The 24,621-nt window shown below is 41.7% G+C and overlaps 1 protein-coding gene across 1 annotated transcript in view; it reads left to right on the forward strand.

The window, feature by feature from the left end:
- Positions 1–24,621, forward strand: part of pit (probable ATP-dependent RNA helicase pitchoune) — a 65,626-nt gene that overhangs the window by 19,800 nt on the left and 21,205 nt on the right. Inside the window, exons 7-10 of the mRNA XM_071660315.1 lie at positions 554–694; positions 5,512–5,672; positions 8,924–9,075; positions 14,000–14,168. Coding sequence (XP_071516416.1) covers positions 554–694; positions 5,512–5,672; positions 8,924–9,075; positions 14,000–14,168 — 623 coding nt within the window. The remainder of the gene's footprint in view (positions 1–553; positions 695–5,511; positions 5,673–8,923; positions 9,076–13,999; positions 14,169–24,621) is intronic.

Genomic DNA, 24,621 nt, shown 5'->3' on the forward strand with positions numbered 1-24,621 from the left:
TTCACCTTTGCTATTTTCTATGTTAGCAAGGTAGCATCAGGAACAGACAAAGAAATGGCTTCATTTTATCACATCCACTTTTCAGCTCTCATGTATAATGCCCTAAAACCAGAGTGTTCCTGCCACTACCAGGCCACACAAACCTCTCTGTGGTTTTTCCCCCATCCACCACATATACCCTGGTTCAACCCATTGACTGCAAATGTTATTTGTGACAAAGAGAGATTGTATGTTTGTGGATAGAATACCAGCAGTCCATGTGTGGTTAAGGCAGAAAGGAAAGACAGCTATCTAGGTCAAAGGAGTGCAGCTTGACAACCCCTGAAGTGCTGGCTCACTATGCAGCCATCACTAACCATCTCAGTGCTGAGGCGGATGGTATTTGTAATATACCTCCCTAGTCTCATCGGTGGCTGCCTATCAACTACTACCTACTGGATAGATATTAGATAGAAATGCTTTATGCTGAAAGTATGGATTTGATGTGATTATTGCCTTAATTAACATCCATAGAACTTCATTTACTGATTCTTAGCTTTTAATGCCATTTCAGAACGGAGGCAGACATCGCTCTTCAGTGCTACTAAAGACAACAAGACCAATGAACTCGCTAAGCTTGCCCTCAAGACTGAGCCCATAGAAGTGGATGTTGATTCTGGAAAAGTCAGTGCAACTGTGGAGGGTTTAGAGCAAGGTACAGTTAGAGAAAATTCAGTTGAGTTAGCTTTGAAGAATATTTCCATTTGTAATAGTGTAGCATGGATGTGCTGCAAATCCCACTAGCATTCTTTATGTTTGTGCGAGTATATTACCCATTAGAAGGAGAGGTGAGTGAGGCAAAGTGATAAGTAGAGGAATAGCTTGTTACAGGTGTGATATCTGAAATACAGAGACTTTGGGACTATTATATAATTACCTATTTGTAATTTCCTGTTTGTATTGTATGAGAAGGGAGCTTCACACACTTAGGGCCCCATCTGTCAAATATTCTCTGCTGTCATACAACTTTTTAGATATATGTATGCTTTCTGCATTATCCATGTCCTTAGTCATTCTCTTCCATTGATCCGCCACTCTTATACTATAAAAGTTCTTTACATCTTTTTTAAAACATTTCTTGCTTTGTTTCATTTTGTGTTCTCTGGTTGCTCTATCTGAACATCTTTCAAAAAACTGTTCACATCATCAGTCTGTCATAAAAATTTAAAGGTTGTGATCAGGTCACTCCTCACTCTCCTCTCTTCTGTCATTTGTTATATCCAGACCAGCTTGTAGAATAGTTTGTATTTTCATGTTTTTGTTGTTCTCTTTCATCAGCAGTTGAAAGTGAGAAGATGACCATTTTTTAGAAAAGTTTTGTATGCACAATCCTGCTTTAGAATTATGGAAACATCACCCATGACATATAGTAGTGATGATTACCAGTATATTTATTTATTTTTTTTTATTTATACTTGATCACTGTTTCCTGCATTAGTGAGGTAGCGTCAGGAAATAGACGAAGAAAGACCCTTCCACTCATATACACATACAGATGCTCCCTGAATTATGATGGTTCAGTTTCAGATATTTTACTTTACGATGATATGTTAGCAATATGCATTCAGTAGAAACCGTACTTTGAATTTTGATCTATTTCCAGGGTAGCGATATTCAGTACAATACTCTCTAATGTTACTGGGCAGCGGCATTGAGCTGCAGCTTCCAGTAAGCCACACAATCATAAATGTAAAATGAACTGGTACTCCACAGTGTACTGTGTTGCCAACATTTCTTGGATATGTGCTTTGTGTTTTTGCATCCCATCATGATTACAAGACACCCATCTGTGTCTCCTACCTCTGGTGAGAAGAGGAAGGCAAATACTCTCGAGATGAAATTAAAGATACTTGCCCGGCATGAAGGCGGCAAGCCGTAATGGCCATCACACGTGAGTTAGGACTTTTGCTATCGAAGATCTCAACTATCTTGAAGCCTAAGAGGCGAATCAGTGATGCAGCGAAATATTCAGCATTAGTTAGATTCAGTCATCATGATAAAAAGAGCTGGGCTGATTGATGATATGGAAAAATTTCTTGTCAAATAGATGGAAGACCAGATACAGAAGTGCATACTGCTTAGCCTATTGACAATCCAGGCTAAGGCAAAAGTCTTTTCGATGTGCTAGAACAGCATGCCAATGATCCTACTTATACAAAAATGTTTACAGGAAGTCATGGGTGGTTCCAGTGCTTAAAAAGAGTTCATAATTTTCATAATATAAAGGTTATCGGCGAGGCAGCAAGTGCCAATACTAAAGATGCTGAAGCTTATAAGAAAAAGCTGCATATGATAGTTGTGGATGAGAAATGTAAGTATTCTGAGATTTAAGGTAGGATAGTTTAAGTAATGAAGTTTGTGCGGTTAGATGTACTGTATACAATGTATTTTGGATGTGATATTTTCAACTTACAATGGCTTTATCAGAACGTAACCCCTTTGTAAGTCATGGAGCACCTTTACACACCCACACATGCACATATGCATACATATGCATATACATATCAGCATGTACATGTATACATATATATACGTACACATATATCCCTGGGGATAGGGGTGAAAGAATACTTCCCACGTATTCCCTGCGTGTCGTAGAAGGCGACTAAAAGGGGAGGGAGCGGGGGGCTGGAAATCCTCTCCTTTCGTTTTTTTTTTTTTTATTATTATTATTTTCCAAAAGAAGGAACAGAGAAGGGGGCCACGTGAGGATATTCCCTCAAAGGCCCAGTCCTCTGTTCTTAACGCTACCTCGCTAACGCGGGAAATGGCGAATAGTTTGAAAGAAGAAAGAAATATATACACATTTACATATTCATACTTGCTTGCCTTCATCCATTCCCAACATCACTCTGCTCCACAGGAAGCACCATCACCGCCTCGTGCATTAGTGAGGTAGCACCAGGAAACAGACAAAGAAAAGGCCACACCTGCTCACACTCATTCTCTAGCTGTCATGTAATGCACCGAAACCACAGCCCCCATCCACATCCAGGCTCCAGACCTCTCCATGGTTTACCCCAGACATTTCACATGCCCTGGTTCAGTCTGTTGACAGCATGTCAACCCTAGTAAACCACATCTTTTCAATTTAATCTATTCCTTGTATGCCTTCCACCCTTCTGTTTGTTCAGGTCCTGATCACTCATAATCTTTTTCACTCCATCCTTCCACCTCTAATTTGGTCTCCTGGTTCTCCTTGTTCCCTCCACCTCTGACACACACCCTTTTTGTCAACCTTTCCTCACTCATTCTCTCCATATGTCCACATAATTTCGACACAATCTCTTCTGCTCTCTCAACCACATTCTTTTTATTACCACACATATCTCTAACCCTTTCATTGCTTACTTCATCAAACCACATCACACCACATATTGACCTTAACATTTCATTTCCAGCGCATCCACCCTCCTTCATACAACCCTATCTATACCCCATGCCTCGCAACCATATAATATTGTTGGAAATACTATTCCTTCAGACATGCCCATTTTTGCTCTCCGAGATAAGGTTCCCTCTTTCTGCACAGTCTTGATTGCTCCCTGAACCTTCGCCCTCTCACCCAACTTGTGCCTCACTTCTGCTACCATGGTACCATATGCTGCCGAGTCCTCTCCCATATATCTAAAACTCTTCACTTCCTCTAATTTTTCCCAATTCAAACTTAAGTCCTGGGTAACTTACCCATCATCCCTGCTGATCTGAATAACCTTGCTTTTATTTACATTTACTCTCAACTTTCTCCTTTCCCTTACTTTTCCCACACTTTTCCAGACTATCACCAAATTCTGCAGTTTCTCACTCAAATCAGCCGTCATTTCTGTATCATCAGCAAACAAGAATCGACATCACATCCCAGGCCCTCTCATTCCCAATAACCTGCATACTTGCCCCTCTCCAAGACTTTTGCATTTACCTCCCTAACCACCCTATTCATAATCAAGTTAAACACCCATGATGACATCCCACTCCCTTGCTGCAAACCAGCCTTCACTGGGAACCACTCACTCTCCTCTCTTCCTACTCTTACACATGCCGTACACCCTTGATGAGTACTTCTCACTGCTTGTAGCAGCCTGCCTCCCACACCATATATTCTGAAGATCTTCCACAAAGCATCTCTATCACCTCTTTCATGTGCCTTCTCTAGATTCATAAATTCCACGTACAAATCCATCTGCTTTCTAAGTATTTTTCACATACATTCTTCAAAATTAACACCTGATCCACACTTCCTCTGCCACTTTTGAAAGCACCCTGCTCTTCTCCAATCTGATGCTATGTACATGTCTTCACCTTTTCAGTCAATACTGTCTTATACAATTTTCCGGTATACTCAGAAAACTTATACCTCTGTAGTTTGAACGCTCACTTTTATCCCCTTTGCCTGTGTACAGTGGCACTGTATATGCATTCCGCCAATCCTCAGGCCCTTCACCATGATCCTTACATACATCAAATATCCTCACCAGCCAATCAACAACACAGTCACCCCCCCCTTTCCTAATAAATTCAACTGCAGTACTGTGCAATCCCTCCGCCTTGGTGGATTGCATCTTCCACAAAGCTTTCACCATCTCTTCTCTCATCAAACCACTCTCCCTGACTCACCTTGCTCACCAACCTGACCAAAATTCCTTTCATCTGCCAGTCTATCATCAAACACATACATTCAGCAGTCCTTCAGAAAACTCACTCCATCACTACCCGTTACCATTCCCCCCTTTGCCCCCTTCACTGATGTTCCCATTCTCCTCTTGTCTTTTGCACATTATTTACCTCCTTCCAAAACATTGTTTTATTCTCCCTTAAGTTTAATGATGCTATCTCATTCCAACTCTCAGTTGCCCTCTTTTTCAACCCTTGCACCTTCCTCTTAGACCTGCTGCTTTCTCTTATACATATTTCAGTCATTTGCACTCCTTCCTTGTAGGTACCATCCAAATGCCTCTCTTTTCTCTTTTACTAACAACTTACTTCTTTGTCGTACCACTGACTGCCCTTTCTTATCCATCCACCTCCCACCTTTCTCATGCCACGTGCTTCTTGTGCACGTGCCATCACTGCTTCCCAAAATACCTCCAATTCTTCACCCTCTCCCCTCACTTCATTTGTTCTCACCTTTTTGCCATTCTACACTCAATCTTTCCTAATATTTCTTCACGCAAGTCTCTTTTCCAAGCTCACTCTCACCATTTGCTTCTCCCTGACATTCTCTCCTCTTTTTTGAAAACCTTTTTCCTCCACAAGATATTGATCTGACATTCCACCAGCTGCCCCTCTCAGCATATTTGCATCCAAAAGTCTCTCGTTTACATGCCTATCAGTTAATACATAATCTGATAATGCCCTTTGACCATCTTTCCTACTTACATATGTATACTTGTGTATATCTTTCTTTTTAGACCAGGTATTTGCAATCAACATTCTTTACCAGGATATATGACAATTTTTGTTTCACTTTTGCAGCATACCTGGTGTGCCCAGCAGAGAAAAGATTTCTTGTTTTGTATACATTTATCAAGAAGAATCGGAGAAAGAAGGTTATGATATTCTTTAGTTCATGCATGACCGTCAAGTTTTACCATGAACTCCTTAACTACATTGACCTCCCAGTTATGTGCATACATGTGAGTTATTTTTCATTATCTATTCTTTTGTACTTTGTGAAATAGCTCAGGGTCATATAGTTTGGTATATGTTGACACAGTAAGTTTGTAGCATCTAGCATTGGATGTTATGCTAGTCAAGTATGACTTTTCACAGTCTTATGCTTCATTTAGGAAAGTATATCTGGTTGATTTTTTTTTTTTTTTTTTTTTTATACTTTGTCGCTGTCTCCCGCGTTTGCGAGGTAGCGCAAGGAAACAGACGAAAGAAATGGCCCAACCCCCCCCCCATACACATGTTTATACATACGTCCACACACGCAAATATACATACCTACACAGCTTTCCATGGTTTTCCCCAGACGCTTCACATGCCTTGATTCAATCCACTGACAGCACGTCAACCCCGGTATACCACATCGCTCCAATTCACTCTATTCCTTGCCCTCCTTTCACCCTCCTGCATGTTCAGGCCCCGATCACACAAAATCTTTTTCACTCCATCTTTCCACCTCCAATTTGGTCTCCCTCTTCTCCTTGCTCCCTCCACCTCCGACACATATATCCTCTTGGTCAATCTTTCCTCACTCATCCTCTCCATGTGCCCAAACCACTTCAAAACACCCTCCTCTGCTCTCTCAACCACGCTCTTTTTATTTCCACACATCTCTCTTACCCTTACGTTACTCACTCGATCAAACCACCTCACACCACACATTGTCCTCAAACATCTCATTTCCAGCACATCCATCCTCCTGCGCACAACTCTATCCATAGCCCACGCCTCGCAACCATACAACATTGTTGGAACCACTATTCCTTCAAACATACCCATTTTTGCTTTCCGAGATAATGTTCTTGACTTCCACACATTCTTCAAGGCCCCCAGAATTTTCGCCCCCTCCCCCACCCTATGATCCACTTCCGCTTCCATGGTTCCATCCGCTGCCAGATCCACTCCCAGATATCTAAAACACTTCACTTCCTCCAGTTTTTCTCCATTCAAACTCACCTCCCAATTGACTTGACGCTCAACCCTACTGTACCTAATAACCTTGCTCTTATTCACATTTACTCTTAACTTTCTTCTTCCACACACTTTACCAAACTCAGTCACCAGCTTCTGCAGTTTCTCACATGAATCAGCCACCAGCGCTGTATCATCAGCGAACAACAACTGACTCACTTCCCAAGCTCTCTCTTCCCCAACAGACTTCATACTTGCCCCTCTTTCCAAAACTCTTGCATTTACCTCCCTAACAACCCCATCCATAAACAAATTAAACAACCATGGAGACATCACACACCCCTGCCGCAAACCTACATTCACTGAGAACCAATCACTTTCCTCTCTTCCTACACGTACACATGCCTTACATCCTCGATAAAAACTTTTCACTGCTTCTAACAACTTTCCTCCCACACCATATATTCTTAATACCTTCCACAGAGCATCTCTATCAACTCTATCATATGCCTTCTCCAGATCCATAAATGCTACATACAAATCCATTTGCTTTTCTAAGTATTTCTCACATACATTCTTCAAAGCAAACACCTGATCCACACATCCTCTACCACTTCTGAAACCACACTGCTCTTCCCCAATCTGATGCTCTGTACATGCCTTCACCCTCTCAATCAATACCCTCCCATATAATTTACCAGGAATACTCAACAAACTTATACCTCTGGTTGATACTTCATTGTATTTGGTTGAGAGAGCTGAAACGCTTTGGACATAATGGAGAGAATGAAGGAGAAGGGGAGACCAAATTGGAGATGGAAGGAGTAAGTGAATACGATTTTGAGTGCTCTGTATTAGTACATGCAGGAGAGTGAAAGGTTTGTTTAGGATTAAGTGTATTGTGGTGATGTGGTATACAGGAGTTGATGTGTTGTCACTGGACTGAACCAGGACATATAAAGCAAATGGGGAATCCGCAGAAAAGTTTGTGTGGCTTGGTTGTGAATAAGGGGCTGTGATTTTTGGTGTATTACACATGGCAGATAGAGAATGGATTAGAGCAAATGAAGCCTTTTCCTTGTCTGGTCCTGTTGTTACCTTGATAATAGTGAAAATGGCAGGCATGTATGAAAAGAAACTATGGATTTAATTTGATGTTAAAGATAGTGGTAATGAGTTGCAGTTTTCTCGTATCTAAGGTAAATACGCAAGAGTTTTGGAAAGAGGGGCAAGTATGAAGTCTGTTGGGGATGAGAGAGCTTGGGAAGTGAGTCAGTTGTTGTTCGCTGATGATACAGCGCTGGTGGCTGATTCATGTGAGAAACTGCAGAAGCTGGTGACTGAGTTTGGTAAAGTGTGTGGAAGAAGAAAGTTAAGAGTAAATGTGAATAAGAGCAAGGTTATTAGGTACAGTAGGGTTGAGGGTCAAGTCAATTGGGAGGTGAGTTTGAATGGAGAAAAACTGGAGGAAGTGAAGTGTTTTAGATATCTGGGAGTGGATCTGGCAGCGGATGGAACCATGGAAGCGGAAGTGGATCATAGGGTGGGGGAGGGGGCGAAAATTCTGGGGGCCTTGAAGAATGTGTGGAAGTCGAGAACATTATCTCGGAAAGCAAAAATGGGTATGTTTGAAGGAATAGTGGTTCCAACAATGTTGTATGGTTGCGAGGCGTGGGCTATGGATAGAGTTGTGCGCAGGAGGATGGATGTGCTGGAGATGAGATGTTTGAGGACAATGTGTGGTGTGAGGTGGTTTGATCGACTGAGTAACGTAAGGGTAAGAGAGATGTGTGGAAATAAAAAGAGCGTGGTTGAGAGAGCAGAAGAGGGTGTTTTGAAATGGTTTGGGCACATGGAGAGAATGAGTGAGGAAAGATTGACCAAGAGGATATATGTGTCGGAGGTGGAGGGAACGAGGAGAAGAGGGAGACCAAATTGGAGGTGGAAAGATGGAGTGAAAAAGATTTTGTGTGATCGGGGCCTGAACATGCAGGAGGGTGAAAGGAGGGCAAGGAATAGAGTGAATTGGAGCGATGTGGTATACCGGGGTTGACGTGCTGTCAGTGGATTGAATCAAGGCATGTGAAGCGTCTGGGGTAAACCATGGAAAGCTGTGTAGGTATGTATATTTGCGTGTGTGGACGTATGTATATACATGTGTATGGGGGGGGTTGGGCCATTTCTTTCGTCTGTTTCCTTGCGCTACCTCGCAAACGCGGGAGACAGCGACAAAGTATAATAAATAAATAAAATATCTTTTTTCATGAAATAGAAATGTAGTATTACATTTTATTCCTTATACCAGGGAAAACAAAAGCAGGTCAAGAGGACCAACACTTTTTACCAGTTTTGCAATGCTGAGTCGGGCATCCTACTCTGCACAGATGTGGCTGCTCGAGGTTGGGATATTCCTGCTGTGGACTGGATTGTGCAGTATGATCCTCCTGATGATCCCAAGTGAGTGCTTTGTCTATTGTAATAAACCAAAATTTTGGTTCACTATTCCCTTTTTTATTATTGCATAACCTCCTTCTCGGTGATCCAGCATCCCTTGTAGCTCTAGGCTTTGCTACATTCATTAGCATGGACATCTTTAAAAAGTTTTTGAAGAGGCTGTACTCCATTTTGACAACCGTTGAAATTTCAGCCTCACCAAAAATGGCATTTCGCTTGCTGTGTAACCTGAATCAGGGGAGTTTGGTAACATTTCACTCACCCTTGCTTGGTTAAACAGACTGAATTCTCTGTTTTCTGAAGTTTCAATCTGTATGACCAAGAAGAAGTCATCTACTAGAGGTTGTTGTTGCTGACATCATTGTCTTTATCATATTTACCTCCTTGAATGATGTCACTAATAATTTTTGAATTAATGTAGCAGTATTATTAAAGAGCAACAGATAAGGTGATAGTTAAGCTGAGGTAGTATAAGACTTATAGATTCCAGAGAGAACAAGACGAGAGGGATTGTTTGGATGAATGCATACTTTGAGGGTAAAAATGGTGAAAAATTGGCTGTGGGTAATGTTCCATAAGTGATGATTGTCAATTAGCTTATATCTTGTGGGAAATTATGACAGATGGAAATAAGTTTAGTCATGGGAATGTAGTGTAAGAAGGCTTTTAGGTTGAGGCTCAGTACCAAAGATTTCTTTGAGTAAAGAAATGCTGTTAGACAAGGTGGTGGAGTTTAGAAGGACGTATGCTCAGAAGGCCGGACCAGAACAGCAGCCGAGCTAGGTGGTTAGAGTGTGACTGCCCCACCCAGCATTGGTGATGCTTCCTTGGGTTTTTGAAGCTTTGATCAAGAGACAACATGGTGTGGTCATGAGGCAATTATTCAACAACTGTAATGACTTATCAAGAAAACACAGAGAAAGGCATGCTTGGAAATGCCTAGCTCTTACTTGAGTGATTGAAGAAAAGTGCAGCTTGCTTAGAAAATACTGTATAGATTCACTGAAGTCATCATCAACAGAGGTTTTATGGTTTCTGTCATGCTCCTAGTAAAATCAAGTCAAAGCTGAACTGCTGATAAGCAGTTTGATTGTAAGGCAAAAATTTATTTTTAATTTCTAAACATATTAACTATCTGGGAGTGGATCTGGCAGCGGATGGAACCATGGAAGCGGAAGTGGATCATAGGGTGGGGGAGGGGGCGAAAATTCTGGGAGCCTTGAAGAATGTGTGGAAGTCGAGAACATTATCTCAGAAAGCAAAAATGGGTATGTTTGAAGGAATAGTGGTTCCAACAATGTTGTATGGTTGCGAGGCGTGGGCTATGGATAGAGTTATTCGCAGGAGGATGGATGTGCTGGAAATGAGATGTTTGAGGACAATGTGTGGTGTGAGGTGGTTTGATCGAGTAAGTAACGTAAGGGTAAGAGAGATGTGTGGAAATAAAAAGAGCGTGGTTGAGAGAGCAGAAGAGGGTGTTTTGGAATGGTTTGGGCACATGGAGAGAATGAGTGAGGAAAGATTGACCAAGAGGATATATGTGTCGGAGGTGGAGGGAACGAGGAGAAGAGGGAGACCAAATTGGAGGTGGAAAGATGGAGTGAAAAAGATTTTGTGTGATCGGGGCCTGAACATGCAGGAGGGTGAAAGGAGGGCAAGGAATAGAGTGAATTGGAGCGATGTAGTATACCGGGGTTGACGTGCTGTCAGTGGATTGAATCAAGGCATGTGAAGCGTCTGGGGTAAACCATGGAAAGCTGTGTAGGTATGTATATTTGCGTGTGTGGACGTATGTATATACATGTGTATGGGGTGGGTTGGGCCATTTCTTTCGTCTGTTTCCTTGTGCTACCTCGCAAACGCGGGAGACAGCGACAAAGCATAATAAATAAATAAAATATCTTTTTTCATGAAATAGAAATGTAATATTACATTTTATTCCTTATACCAGGGAAAACAAAAGCAGGTCAAGAGGACCAACACTTTTTACCAGTTTTGCAATGCTGAGTCGGGCATCCTACTCTGCACAGATGTGGCTGCTCGAGGTTGGGATATTCCTGCTGTGGACTGGATTGTGCAGTATGATCCTCCTGATGATCCCAAGTGAGTGCTTTGTCTATTGTAATAAACCAAAATTTTGGTTCACTATTCCCTTTTTTATTATTGCATAACCTCCTTCTCGGTGATCCAGCATCCCTTGTAGCTCTAGGCTTTGCTACATTCATTAGCATGGACATCTTTAAAAAGTTTTTGAAGAGGCTGTACTCCATTTTGACAACCGTTGAAATTTCAGCCTCACCAAAAATGGCATTTCGCTTGCTGTGTAACCTGAATCAGGGGAGTTTGGTAACATTTCACTCACCCTTGCTTGGTTAAACAGACTGAATTCTCTGTTTTCTGAAGTTTCAATCTGTATGACCAAGAAGAAGTCATCTACTAGAGGTTGTTGTTGCTGACATCATTGTCTTTATCATATTTACCTCCTTGAATGATGTCACTAATAATTTTTGAATTAATGTAGCAGTATTATTAAAGAGCAACAGATAAGGTGATAGTTAAGCTGAGGTAGTATAAGACTTATAGATTCCAGAGAGAACAAGACGAGAGGGATTGTTTGGATGAATGCATACTTTGAGGGTAAAAATGGTGAAAAATTGGCTGTGGGTAATGTTCCATAAGTGATGATTGTCAATTAGCTTATATCTTGTGGGAAATTATGACAGATGGAAATAAGTTTAGTCATGGGAATGTAGTGTAAGAAGGCTTTTAGGTTGAGGCTCAGTACCAAAGATTTCTTTGAGTAAAGAAATGCTGTTAGACAAGGTGGTGGAGTTTAGAAGGACGTATGCTCAGAAGGCCGGACCAGAACAGCAGCCGAGCTAGGTGGTTAGAGTGTGACTGCCCCACCCAGCATTGGTGATGCTTCCTTGGGTTTTTGAAGCTTTGATCAAGAGACAACATGGTGTGGTCATGAGGCAATTATTCAACAACTGTAATGACTTATCAAGAAAACACAGAGAAAGGCATGCTTGGAAATGCCTAGCTCTTACTTGAGTGATTGAAGAAAAGTGCAGCTTGCTTAGAAAATACTGTATAGATTCACTGAAGTCATCATCAACAGAGGTTTTATGGTTTTTGTCATGCTCCTAGTAAAATCAAGTCAAAGCTGAACTGCTGATAAGCAGTTTGATTGTAAGGCAAAAATTTATTTTTAATTTCTAAACATATTAACTATCTGGGAGTGGATCTGGCAGCGGATGGAACCATGGAAGCGGAAGTGGATCATAGGGTGGGGGAGGGGGCGAAAATTCTGGGAGCCTTGAAGAATGTGTGGAAGTCGAGAACATTATCTCAGAAAGCAAAAGTGGGTATGTTTGAAGGAATAGTGGTTCCAACAATGTTGTATGGTTGCGAGGCGTGGGCTATGGATAGAGTTATTCGCAGGAGGATGGATGTGCTGGAAATGAGATGTTTGAGGACAATGTGTGGTGTGAGGTGGTTTGATCGAGTAAGTAACATAAGGGTAAGAGAGATGTGTGGAAATAAAAAGAGCGTGGTTGAGAGAGCAGAAGAGGGTGTTTTGGAATGGTTTGGGCGCATGGAGAGAATGAGTGAGGAAAGATTGACCAAGAGGATATATGTGTCGGAGGTGGAGGGAACGAGGAGAAGAGGGAGACCAAATTGGAGGTGGAAAGATGGAGTGAAAAAGATTTTGTGTGATCGGGGCCTGAACATGCAGGAGGGTGAAAGGAGGGCAAGGAATAGAGTGAATTGGAGCGATGTAGTATACCGGGGTTGACGTGCTGTCAGTGGATTGAATCAAGGCATGTGAAGCGTCTGGGGTAAACCATGGAAAGCTGTGTAGGTATGTATATTTGCGTGTGTGGACGTATGTATATACATGTGTATGGGGGTGGGTTGGGCCATTTCTTTCGTCTGTTTCCTTGTGCTACCTCGCAAACGCGGGAGACAGCGACAAAGCAAAGAAAAAAAAAAAAAAATTACATACTAAGAGGATGGCAGCATCATTACCATGAGCACCAAGTCTTGGAGAATCCAGTTACATACTAAGAGGATGGCAGCATCATTGCCATGAGCACCAAGTCTTGGAGAATTCATAGTAAAGATCCATTTAGAGTGTATTGGAGTTATGTGGTGCATAGAGGACAGTGTGCAGTCACTGGGATTAAGCAGTCATGGAAAACCAAGGAAAGATCTGTAGGGCCTGGCTGTGTATAAGAGGCTCTGGTTTTGATGCATTATACATGACAGCATGGTAGCTAGAGAGTGGATGTGAGCACATGAGGCCATTTCTTCATCTGTTTGTGACACTTCCTTGCCAACACAGGAAATTGCTAGCATTGTATGAAAAATAAAAATTCATGATGTTCTGTCATTTTGTTGTATGTTTATTGTCATGATATTAGAATGACAGTTTGGTAGTTACTGTGTTGGAATATAAATTTTAGAAGTTCAGCACATCATATTTTATATTGTACCTTGTACAATGATAGAGTTGAGTCAAAAGCTTAGTATTGAAGGTCTTATGGTAAAGGTTTTATGATTGGTCTCTATCAGTAATGTCTAAACTTTATCTTGTTACATTTCACCTTCTTGTCATTCTTGTCTTCACAAGTTTGCATTAGGAACAGATGACCAAGCCTTTGAGGGTAGGTCACACTTGACTTCTTTAGTTCTTACTTTTAGAAAGTCATAAAACAGGATTGGAACATTTCCGTACCCAAGCTCTGTCCCTCATAGGTGCCTAGGATTAAGAAGAATTTGATGATATCCAGATCATCAAGCAGAATTTTCAAACATTTGCTTCTTGTATTATGTTTGAAAAGATTATGTTTAAGAGGTACAGAATAGGCAAAAGAAAATTGATTGTATGATATTACAGTAAGTGTGCATGTTTTCTGTTTAGAGAATACATCCATCGTGTTGGAAGAACAGCCCGTGCTGGTGGTCGTGGTAATGCTCTGCTATTTCTGCGGGAGGAGGAGATTGGGTTTGTGCACTACCTAAAGACTCACAAGGTTAATGTGGATGCTATGGATATCACATGGGGAAAAGTGTCTAATATCCAACCTCAGGTATGTTGTGTCCATATGTTTTGAGTCACTGTAACATGTGATTTGTGTAACTAATGTTGGAGTAAGCTTTTGTTATCAATGCTGATGAAGGAATTATTGCACTGTTCATATTTTTTGTACATGTTTTGAGGTAGGATGACTTTCTAAGAGTCTTTCCTTCTCATCCTTGTTCTCTGGTATTTTTGTTCTCTGCCAAAACTTGTTATCTCTCTCTCATGTGTGAACTGCTTTATTTTTCTACCTGTATGTCTGATGCCCATTCACTTTGGGAATTCCCCTAAGGGGGTGACCTTGGCAAGAGCATCTCCATAACTGTTGCACTCCAGTGCTGTTTCTTAACCTTTAATGCTTCACCCTTAACAGTCAAGTAGCAGAGGGCAACTGTAGTGCAGTGTTTTCAGAGGCTCCAACCTAATGTTCATATGAATTTCTTTTTACCTTTTATAGCCGCTAAAAGGTACCTCATTCTTGTGGTTATTTCTTCATGGTGCATTGTCTTTTTATGGTGATACAGTGAAAATTACATTCTTGAGCTTATCTATCACACATTGTTTTCTTCAAGTTATTGAACTTCAGATAATCCAAGTCCTCATGTAATCTTGATTTTATCCATTATTGGCCATCTGCTGAATACATTTATGTGATTCATGCAAAATTATTGTAAACTGATGGAACTGACTTGGTTAATAGTACATTGTGTAGAGAACTTGAAAAAGTTGAGAAAATGGATCTGGAGGAGAAACTTAAGGTTATTGTAATAGATGATAAGAATGGCTGGGTTAGCCAAGTAAATAGGAGTAGAAATGTAAGGTAGGAATGAGGGTTTATGTGAAAAGGAAATTTGGAAATGGGTTATGGAATGCATCACTGGTTAGGTAGGTAGGGCAGAAGATTGATGTGTTTTGCGATAGAGAATCTTGTTGGTTGCTTATGTAGAATAAGGTGTATTAGAACGATAGATGGGATGAGAACTCTGCTTTGAATGTTTAGAAATAGAAATGAGAAAAAGAAAGCAAGGAAATTGAGCAATAAAGGATTCAGCATTTGATACGTAACTTTGAGGAGAAGAATAATGAGATGAAGATTACAACAATGACATAGCAGATAAGGTTGAGATGATGTAAAGGCACAAGGCCACTGAAGTCGGGACTGGTACTGGTGTGTGTTGGACTCGAAGGATAAGTTATGGACAGAGAGGAACTGTGTAGTTGAATGAAGCTGTAGGGAGGTTGTATAATGAGAGAGAACATTTAGAAGGAGAAGGGACTCTTCAGATTATAGTGAATGAAAGGCAAAAAGTGAAAAATCTAAAGTTTTTGAGAAAAATGTAAATAGAAGTGATAGTGAAGCAAACGATAATCTTAAAAGGAGGGAAATCTTAGGGAGAATAAGCTGTTTTGGAAAGATGTAGTAGGTGTAGGAGGGAGGTATGTGTAAAATTTGAGGGTGTACCAGGCAAGGACAGGAGATTGTTTATGAGAAGGGTAAAGTGTTTGAGAGGTGGAGAGAACACTTTAAAAACTAATTTAGGGTGTTAACATTGAAGATATGGGTATTGCATTTTTTCAATTGGAAAGCCAGATTGTGGGATAGGGAGTGGTATAGATAAGGAGAGCAACAGAATAAGAAATGAGAAGACTGTTAATGCACATATTCAAAGAAAGAGTATTTGTGATAAGATTTACTGAGAGTTATGTTATACTGAGAGTTATGTTATACTTTCAGTTTGTTGCGAGTGCAAAATATCATATACCTCTTCATCTTTCTTGGCTATATAGTTGCAGTTCTTTCAGCCTCTCATGATACTTCACATATGTCATCCCATCAGTTTGGCTTGTGAAGTGTTTCTCAGTTCTCTCTGTTTTGTTTATTTCTCTTTGTTTCATTGGTGACTATACAACACGTCAGTAGTCAGTTTTGTTTCTTATATGTACATCAAAGTTTTTATCGAGGATGTAAGGCATGTGTACGTTTAGGAAGAGAGGAAAGTGATTGGTTCTCAGTGAATGTAGGTTTGCGGCAGGGGTGTGTGATGTCTCCATGGTTGTTTAAATTTGTTCATGGATGGGGTTGTTAGGGAGGTAAATGCAAGAGTTTTGGAAAGAGGGGCAAGTATGAAGTCTGTTGGGGATGAGAGAGCTTGGGAAGTGAGTCAGTTGTTGTTCGCTGATGATACAGCGCTGGTGGCTGATTCATGTGAGAAACTGCAGAAGCTGGTGATTGAGTTTGGTAAAGTGTGTGAAAGAAGAAAGTTAAGAGCAAATGTGAATAAGAGCAAGGTTATTAGGTACAGTAGGGTTGAGCGTCAAGTCAATTGGGAGGTGAGTTTGAATGGAGAAAAACTGGGGGAAGTGAAGTGTTTTAGATATCTGGGAGTGGATCTGGCAGCGGATGGAACCATGGAAGCGGAAGTGGATCATAGGGTGGGGGAGGGGGCGAAAATTCTGGGGGCCTTGAAGAATGTGTGGAAGTCGAGAACATTATCTCGGAAAGCAAAAATGGGTATGTTTGAAGGAATAGTAGTTCCAACAATGTTGTATGGTTGCGAGGCGTGGGCTATGGATAGAGTTGTGCGCAGGAGGATGGATGTGCTGGAAATGAGATGTTTGAGGACAATGTGTGGTGTGAGGTGGTTTGATCGAGTGAGTAACGTAAGGGTAAGAGAGATGTGTGGAAATAAAAAGAGCGTGGTTGAGAGAGCAGAAGAGGGTGTTTTGAAGTGATTTGGGCACATGGAGAGGATGAGTGAGGAAAGATTGACCAAGAGGATATATGTGTCGGAGGTGGAGGGAGCAAGGAGAAGAGGGAGACCAAATTGGAGGTGGAAAGATGGAGTGAAAAAGATTTTGTGTGATCGGGGCCTGAACATGCAGGAGGGTGAAAGGAGGGCAAGGAATAGAGTGAATTGGAGCGATGTGGTATACCGGGGTTGACGTGCTGTCAGTGGATTGAATCAAGGCATGTGAAGCGTCTGGGGTAAACCATGGAAAGCTGTGTAGGTATGTATATTTGCGTGTGTGGACGTATGTATATACATGTGTATGGGGGTGGGTTGGGCCATTTCTTTCGTCTGTTTCCTTGCGCTACCTCGCAAACGCGGGAGACAGCGACAAAGTATAAAAAAAAAAAAAAAAAAATCAAACATTCTTATCGATAGGTTTCAGTCTTTTGTAAAGTTTTGAGAATCGTACAATTTATTAATGAATTAATAGTATTATTTTCTCTCTGGAATATATTTTATCATTTATGATACATCCAAATATTTTTTATTTGTTTCATTTAATGTCACTTTCTATGTTAGGCATATATATGGTAATACTAATGTATTCTTCTTTATTCCATAATTTATTTTCTTAAATTCATCTTCATTAAATTCATTCAGGTTCACTTTTGCCTCTTTGTGAATTGTGTCAAATTCTTTTTGCCTCTCCCTTTGACCAGTTTCTCATGCAATCATTTGCTTATTCTGGTGTCATGAGCAATGCCCCTTACTATGCTTTTATTTACTCCACTGTTGGTGTTGTATTAATTTATTTATTTTCTTATACATAAATGCTGTTTCCTACGTGAGTGAGGTAGATCCAGGAAACAGACGAAGAATGGCCCATCCTCTCATATACACATATATATACATAAATGCCAACATATGCACATATACATTTTTTTTTTTTTTTTTTTTTTTATACTTTGTCGCTGTCTCCCGCGTTTGCGAGGTAGCGCAAGGAAACAGACGAAAGAAATGGCCCAACCCCCCCCCCCATACACATGTACATACACACGTCCACACACGCAAATATACATACCTACACAGCTTTCCATGGTTTACCCCAGACGCTTCACATGCCTTGATTCAATCCACTGACAGCACGTCAACCCCTGTATACCACATCGCTCCAATTCACTCTATTCCTTGCCCTCCTTTCACCCTCCTGCATGTTCAGGCCCCGATCACACAAAATCTTTTTCACTCCATCTTTCCACCTCCAATTTGGTCTCCCTCTTCTCCTCGTTCCCTCCACCTCCGACACATATATCCTCTTGGTCAATCTTTCCTCACTCATTCTCTCCATGTGCCCAAACCATTTCAAAACACCCTCTTCTGCTCTCTCAACCACGCTCTTTTTATTTCCACACATCTCTCTTACCCTTACGTTACTTACTCGATCAAACCACCTCACACCACACATTTTCCTCAAACATCTCATTTCCAGCACATCCATCCTCCTGCGCACATCTCTATCCATAGCCCACGCCTCGCAACCATACAACATTGTTGGTACCACTATTCCTTCAAACATACCCATTTTTGCTTTCCGAGATAATGTTCTCGACTTCCACACATTTTTCAAGGCTCCCAAAATTTTCGCCCCCTCCCCCACCCTATGATCCACTTCCGCTTCCATGGTTCCATCCGCTGACAGATCCACTCTCAGATATCTAAAACACTTCACTTCCTCCAGTTTTTCTCCATTCAAACTCACCTCCCAATTGACTTGACCCTCACCCCTACTGTACCTAATAACCTTGCTCTTATTCACATTTACTCTTAACTTTCTTCTTCCACACACTTTACCAAACTCAGTCACCAGCTTCTGCAGTTTCTCACATGAATCAGCCACCAGCGCTGTATCATCAGCGAACAACAACTGACTCACTTCCCAAGCTCTCTCATCCCCAACAGACTTCATACTTGCCCCTCTTTCCAGGACTCTTGCATTTACCTCCCTAACAACCCCATCCATAAACAAATTAAACAACCATGGAGACATCACACACCCCTGCCGCAAACCTACATTCACTGAGAACCAATCACTTTCCTCTCTTCCTACACGTACACATGCCTTACATCCTCGATAAAAACTTTTCACTGCTTCTAACAACTTGCCTCCCACACCATATATTCTTAATACCTTCCACAGAGCATCTCTATCAACTCTATCATATGCCTTCTCCAGATCCATAAATGCTACATACAAATCCATTTGCTTTTCTAAGTATTTCTCACATACATTCTTCAAAGCAAACACCTGATCCACACATCCTCTACCACTTCTGAAACCGCACTGCTCTTCCCCAATCTGATGCTCTGTACATGCCTTCACCCTCTCAATCAATACCCTCCACATATACATATATATACTTTTTTTTTTTTTTTTTGCCGCTGTCTCCTGCGTTTGTGAGGTAGCGCAAGGAAACAGACAAAAGAAATGGCCCAACCCACCCCCATACACATGTATATACATACGTCCACACACGCAAATACACATACCTACACAGCTTTCCATGGTTTACCCCAGACGCTTCACATGCCCTGATTCAATCCACTGACAGCACGTCAACCCCAGTATACCACATCGATCCAATTCACTCTATTCCTTGCCCTCCTTTCACCCTCCTGCATGTTCAGGCCCCGATCACACAAAATCTTTTTCACTCCATCTTTCCACCTCCAATTTGGTCTCCCACTTCTCCTCGTTCCCTCCACCTCCGACACATATATCCTCTTGGTCAATCTTTCCTCACTTATTCTCTCCATGTGCCCAAACCATTTCAAAACACCCTCTTCTGCTCTCTCAACCACGCTCTTTTTATTTCCACACATCTCTCTTACCCTTACGTTACTTACTCGATCAAACCACCTCACACCACACATTGTCCTCAAACATCTCATTTCCAGCACATCCATCCTCCTGCGCACAACTCTATCCATAGCCCACGCCTCGCAACCATACAACATTGTTGGAACCACTATTCCTTCAAACATACCCATTTTTGCTTTCCAAGATAATGTTCTCGACTTCCACACATTCTTCAAGGCTCCCAGGATTTTCGCCCCCTCCCCCACCCTATGATCCACTTCCGCTTCCATGGTTCCATCCGCTGCCAGATCCACTCCCAGATATCTAAAACACTTTACTTCCTCCCAGTTGACTTGACCCTCAACCCTACTGTACCTAATAACCTTGCTCTTATTCACATTTACTCTTAACTTTCTTCTTTCACACACTTTACCAAACTCAGTCACCAGCTTCTGCAGTTTCTCACATGAATCAGCCACCAGTGCTGTATCATCAGCGAACAACAACTGACTCACTTCCCAAGCTCTCTCATCCACAACAGACTTCATACTTGCCCCTCTTTCCAAAACTCTTGCATTCACCTCCCTAACAACCCCATCCATAAACAAATTAAACAACCATTGAGACATCACACACCCCTGCCGCAAACCTACATTCACTGAGAACCAATCACTTTCCTCTCTTCCTACACGTACACATGCCTTACATCCTCGATAAAAACTTTTCACTGCTTCTAACAACTTGCCTCCCACACCATATATTCTTAATACCTTCCAGAGAGCATCTCTATCAACTCTATCATATGCCTTCTCCAGATCCATAAATGCTACATACAAATCCATTTGCTTTTCTAAGTATTTCTCACATACATTCTTCAAAGCAAACACCTGATCCACACATCCTCTACCACTTCTGAAACCACATTGCTCTTCCCCAATCTGATGCTCTGTACATGCCTTCACCCTCTCAATCAATATTTTTTTTTTTTTTATTATACTTTGTCGCTGTCTCCCGCGTTTGCGAGGTAGCGCAAGGAAACAGATGAAAGAAATGGCCCAACCCCCCCCATACACATGTATATACATACGTCCACACATGCAAATATACATACCTACACAGCTTTCCATGGTTTACCCCAGACGCTTCACATGCCTTGATTCAATCCACTGACAGCACGTCAACCCCGGTATACCACATCGCTCCAATTCACTCTATTCCTTGCCCTCTTTTCACCCTCCTGCATGTTCAGGCCCCGATCACACAAAATCTTTTTCACTCCATCTTTCCACCTCCAATTTGGTCTCCCTCTTCTCCTCGTTCCCTCCACCTCCGACACATATATCCTCTTGGTCAATCTTTCCTCACTCATCCTCTCCATGTGCCCAAACCACTTCAAAACACCCTCTTCTGCTCTCTCAACCACGCTCTTTTTATTTCCACACATCTCTCTTACCCTTACGTTACTCACTCGATCAAACCACCTCACACCACACATTGTCCTCAAACATCTCATTTCCAGCACATCCATCCTCCTGCGCACAACTCTATCCATAGCCCACGCCTCGCAACCATACAACATTGTTGGAACCACTATTCCTTCAAACGTACCCTCTCAATCAATACCCTCCCATGTAATTTACCAGGAATACTCAACAAACTTATACCTCTGAAATTTGAGCACTCACTCTTATCCCCTTTGCCTTTGTACAATGGCACTATGCACGCATTCCGCCAATCCTCAGGCACCTCACCATGAGTCATACAGACATTAGATAACCTTACCAACCAGTCAATAACACAGTCACCCCCTTTTTTAATAAATTCCACTGCAATACCATCCAAATCTGCTGCCTTGCCGGCTTTCATCTTCCGCAAAGCTTTTACTACCTCTTCTCTGTTTACCAAATCATTTTCCCTAACCCTCTCACTTTGCACACCACCTTGACCAAAACACCCTATATCTGCCACTCTATCATCAAACACATTCAACAAACCTTCAAAATACTCACTCCATCTCTTTCTCACATCACCACTACTTGTTATCACCTCCCCATTTGCGCCCTTCACTGAAGTTCTCATTTGCTCCCTTGTCTTGCGCACTTTATTTACCTCCTTCCAGAACATCTTTTTATTTTCCCTAAAAGTTAATGATACTCTCTCACCCCAACTCTCATTTGCCCTCTTTTTCACCTCTTGCACCTTTCTCTTGACCTCCTGTCTCTTTCTTTTATACATCTCCCACTCAATTGCATTTTTTCCCTGCAAAAATCGTCCAAATGCCTCTCTCTTCTCTTTCACTAATAATCTTACTTCTTCATTCCACCACTCACTACCCTTTCTAATCAACCCACCTCCCACTCTTCTCATGCCACAAGCATCTTTTGTGCAATCCATCACTGATTCCCTAAATACATCCCATTCCTCCCCCACTCCCCTTACTTCCATTGTTCTCACCTTTTTCCATTCTGTACTCAGTCTCTCCTGGTACTTCCTCACACAAGTCTCCTTCCCAAGCTCACTTACTCTCACCACCCTCTTCACCCCAACATTCACTCTTCTTTTCTGAAAACCCATACAAATCTTCACCTTAGTCTCCACAAGATAATGATCAGACATCCCTCCAGTTGCACCTCTCAGCACATTAACATCCAAAAGTCTCTCTTTTGCGCGCCTGTCAATTAACACGTAATCCAATAACGCTCTCTGGCCATATCTCCTACTTACATACGTATACTTATGTATATCTCGCTTTTTAAACCAGGTATTCCCAATCACCAGTCTTTTTTCAGCACATAAATCTACAAGCTCTTCACCATTTCCATTTACAACACTGAACACCCCATGTATACTAATTATTCCCTCAACTGCCACATTACTCGCCTTTGCATTCAAATCACCCATCACTATAACCCGGTCTCGTGCATCAAAACCAGTAACACACTCATTCAGCTGCTCCCAAAACACTTGCCTCTCATGATCTTTCTTCTCATGCCCAGGTGCATATGCACCAATAATCACCCATCCCTCTCCATCAACTTTCAGTTTTACCCATATTAATCGAGAATTTACTTTCTTACATTCTATCACATACTCCCACAACTCCTGTTTCATGAGTACTGCTACTCCTTCCCTTGCTCTTGTCCTCTCACTAACCCCTGACTTTACTCCCAAGACATTCCCAAACCACTCTTCCCCTTTACCCTTGAGCTTCGTTTCACTCAGAGCCAAAACATCCAGGTTCCTTTCCTCAAACATACTACCTATCTCCTTTTTTCACATCTTTGTTACATCCACACACATTTAGACACCCCAGTCTCATATGCAGACATTACATGCACACACATGTACTTACTTATTCATACATGCTTCCTGTCACTACCCCGCCCCACAGGAAAGCAGCATAGCTATCCCCTGGTTCAGAGAGGCAGCACCAGGAATATAGACAAAAAGGCCACGTTCGTTCACACTCAGTCTCTAGCTGTCATGTGTAATGCACTGAAACCAGAGCTCCCTATCCACATCCAGGCCCCACAGACCTTTCCATGGTTTACTCCAGATGCTTCTCATTCCCTGGTTCAGTCCATTGACAGCATGTCGACCCTGATGTACCAGATCGTTCCAATTCACTATATTTCTTGCACGCATCTCACCCTTCTGTATGTTCAAGCCCCGATTGCTTAAAATCTTTTTCACTCCATCCTTCCACCTCCAGTTTGCTGTCCTACTTCTCCTTCTTCCCTCCACCTCTGATACATATATCCTTTTTGTCAATCCATCCTCACTCATTCTCCATATGTCTAAACCATTTCAGCACACCCTCTTCTGCTCTTTGAACCATATTCTTTTTTTTTTCCCCACATCCCTCTTACCCTTACGTCACTTACTTGATCAAATCACCTCACGCCACATATTGTCCTCAAACATTTCATTTCTAACACATCAACCCTACTCCATACACCCCTATCTATAGCCCATGCCTCTCAACCATATAACATTGTTGGAACTACTATTCCTTCAAACATACCTACTTTTGCTCTCCAAGATAATGTTCTCTCCTTCCACACATTCTTCATCGCTCCCAGAACCTTCACTCCCTCCCCCACCATGTGACTCACTTCCACTTCCATGGTTTCATTCACTACTCAGTCCACTCCTAGATATCTAAAACACTTCACTACCTCCAATTTTTCTCCTTTCAAACTTACATCCCAGTTGACTTGCCCCTCAACTCTACTGAACCTAATAACCTTGCTCATGTTCACATTTACTCTCAACTTTCTTCTTTCACACACTTTTACAAACTCACTCACCAGCCTCTGCAGTTTCTCAGACGAATCAGTCACTGGAGATGTAGCTCCGGTGAACAGCAACTGGCTCACTTCCCAGGCCCTCTCATCCACAACAGACTGCATACTATCTCCCCTCTCCAATACTCCTCCATTTACCTCCCTAACCACCCCATCCATAAACAAATTAAACATCCTTGGTGTTATATATCGTTATTATAAAAAGTACTGAGCCTGATACAATTCCTTTTGGTACCCCAGGTAGGACATCTTCCTCATCAGAAATGGTTCCATTTGCTACTACTTTGAACTCTCTCTCATTTAGAAATTCTTTAATTCATCTTCCAGTCTTACTGTTAATGGTTTGTTTAGCTACTTCCTCTTGTCAAAGTCTGTGATTTACTTTGTTAAATGCTTATGCAAATTGAAGAACAACAGTGTTCATTAGTTTTCCATGGATTAAGCTTTGGTATATATCATTGATTGAGAGGGTGAAGGCATGTACAGAGCATCAGGTTGGGGAAGAGCAGTGTGGTTTCAGAAGTGGTAGAGGATGTGTGGATCAGGTGTTTACTTTGAAGAATGTGT

Source organism: Panulirus ornatus, chromosome 69, assembly GCF_036320965.1.
Source record: "Panulirus ornatus isolate Po-2019 chromosome 69, ASM3632096v1, whole genome shotgun sequence".
Classification (NCBI taxonomy): domain Eukaryota; kingdom Metazoa; phylum Arthropoda; class Malacostraca; order Decapoda; family Palinuridae; genus Panulirus; species Panulirus ornatus.